We start from the raw sequence: 1,768 nt of genomic DNA on the forward strand, positions 1-1,768 counted from the left end.
CCCCCCCACCAGTATCCCTCTTACGTTTGCTCGGGGGAGAATCTCTGCATGTTTCCCCAACGAGAGGTACGAACCTCGGTCCCCACTTGCAGAAGGAAACCCTCAGCTTCACCCATCATCGACCCGTCACCAAAAAGCTACAGCCGCAACACATCCATCGTCGTCACACGACCCCTGCAGTTTGCACTACAGATGTAGTGGAGCATCAAATCTGAGCTTTTGCCACTCGCACTGATACTGTTATTACTGCTGATGCCTCCTTTATCCACATTCCAAGCGATAGCGACACCCGCCGCATCCAATGAAAAGAGGGTTCGGCCAGCACAATGCAGTGCTTTCACACGCGTTGAATGCTTTGTGGGGTGACGTCCCGAATGCTGTGACGCATCAGAACCAGCGGCAAAGCTGCCAGTCGTATCCCCGCTGCTGTTGTTAGTACCGCAAACTCCAACGTTACCGCCCTCACTACCATGTGGAATACGCCGTTCCACGATCCCCGGAACGCAAGCCCCCTGCCATGGCCCACAGCAGCATCGTATGTTTCCCGACTCATCACCAATCATTATGGTTTGTTCGTCCATGAAACAGAAGGTGTGCATCTCATTGTGCGGCTGCAGCGGAGAAGGAGCCCTGTAGTGCGCCACAGCCCTCATCGTGGCCGTCTCATAAACAAGTAGAGCGTGACTGGACAGAACGGCGAAGTAAGAACCTACTGGGGAGAAGTGGACCTCACGTGGCTCGTCGTGCCGCTCCCACTTCGCCAGCTTCACCGGCCTCCCGGGCTCATCGCTGTCGCTTGTTGTTTGTGCAGCAGCCGGAGACGCGACATTATCCCTTCCACCGTTGTCTTTGTTGGCTCTGTATCGACTTATTGCTGTTGCTAGTGATGTACTGTAGCGCCATTTGCTTAGTAACCGACCCCTCAACAAGTCTACAACTACAATATGGTGGTCTTCTGCCGAGCATGTAATGGCCAGCGCCGCACCGGAACCGCCGTCATTATTGCTTCCCGGATGTAGGGCAATGCTAGAGATGCATTTCTCATGTAATGGAATAGCCGAGTTGATGGACCAATCACGTGTGCGGTATGTTATAAGCTGCCCGTCGGTACAACCACACAACATCAGCTGTGAGTTACTCGTTATCTTCATACAACGTACTTCACTGGGTGGTGAGACGTGACCCAAATCGGTAAGTCTGAGAGCAAGAGGCTCAGCGCTGCTGCCGCTATTTGTTTCTGCGGAAGGACCAGCAAAAGCCAGGGTTTCTTCCATTTCCCCACCGTTCCCACATGGTTCACCACCTTTCTTCAGCCTTTTCGCTTGCCGTTTTTGCTTCTTTTTCAAGAGCTTCAGTTGCTTTTGAACGCTGTGACTTTTATTGGTGAATAGAAATACCCGCTCATCCGTGCCCGCCGAAGCCATATACTTCGCCCCGCCCCCAGCTGTGACAGCGTTGATGCATCCGACATGGTGTTTGATGAAAAAAAGCAGGCCGAAGCGGCGACGCCGGTAGAGCAACCCCGCCATGACGGAGTGATATGTTCCAATGACCAGCAGGGCGCTGCGACACTCTTCAGTAGGGACTTTCGCCTGCACTTGATCCAACACCGGACTCTTCACTTGCTGCGCTGCCGCTGGTGATGATGATGCAATCGGTAAATTTCGCTTTTCCTCTTGTTGCCGCCGCCGTTTCTGAAGTTGGTCCTCATTCCCTTCACCTGCATTATCCGTCTTTTTCTTCGGTTTCAGTTTCTTTTGTTTGAGTG

General features: G+C 52.9%; 1 pseudogene across 1 annotated transcript; it reads right to left on the bottom strand.

Moving 5' to 3' along the window:
- Positions 1–137: 137 nt before the first annotated feature.
- On the bottom strand, positions 138–1,766 carry TEOVI_000517400:pseudogene (annotated as a pseudogene). The gene has a single exon. A coding segment is annotated over exon 1 (1,629 nt).
- Positions 1,767–1,768: the final 2 nt, after the last annotated feature.

This window comes from Trypanosoma equiperdum, assembly GCF_001457755.1.
Source record: "Trypanosoma equiperdum strain OVI genome assembly, contig: ctg_1640, whole genome shotgun sequence".
Taxonomy (NCBI): Eukaryota; Euglenozoa; class Kinetoplastea; order Trypanosomatida; family Trypanosomatidae; genus Trypanosoma; species Trypanosoma equiperdum.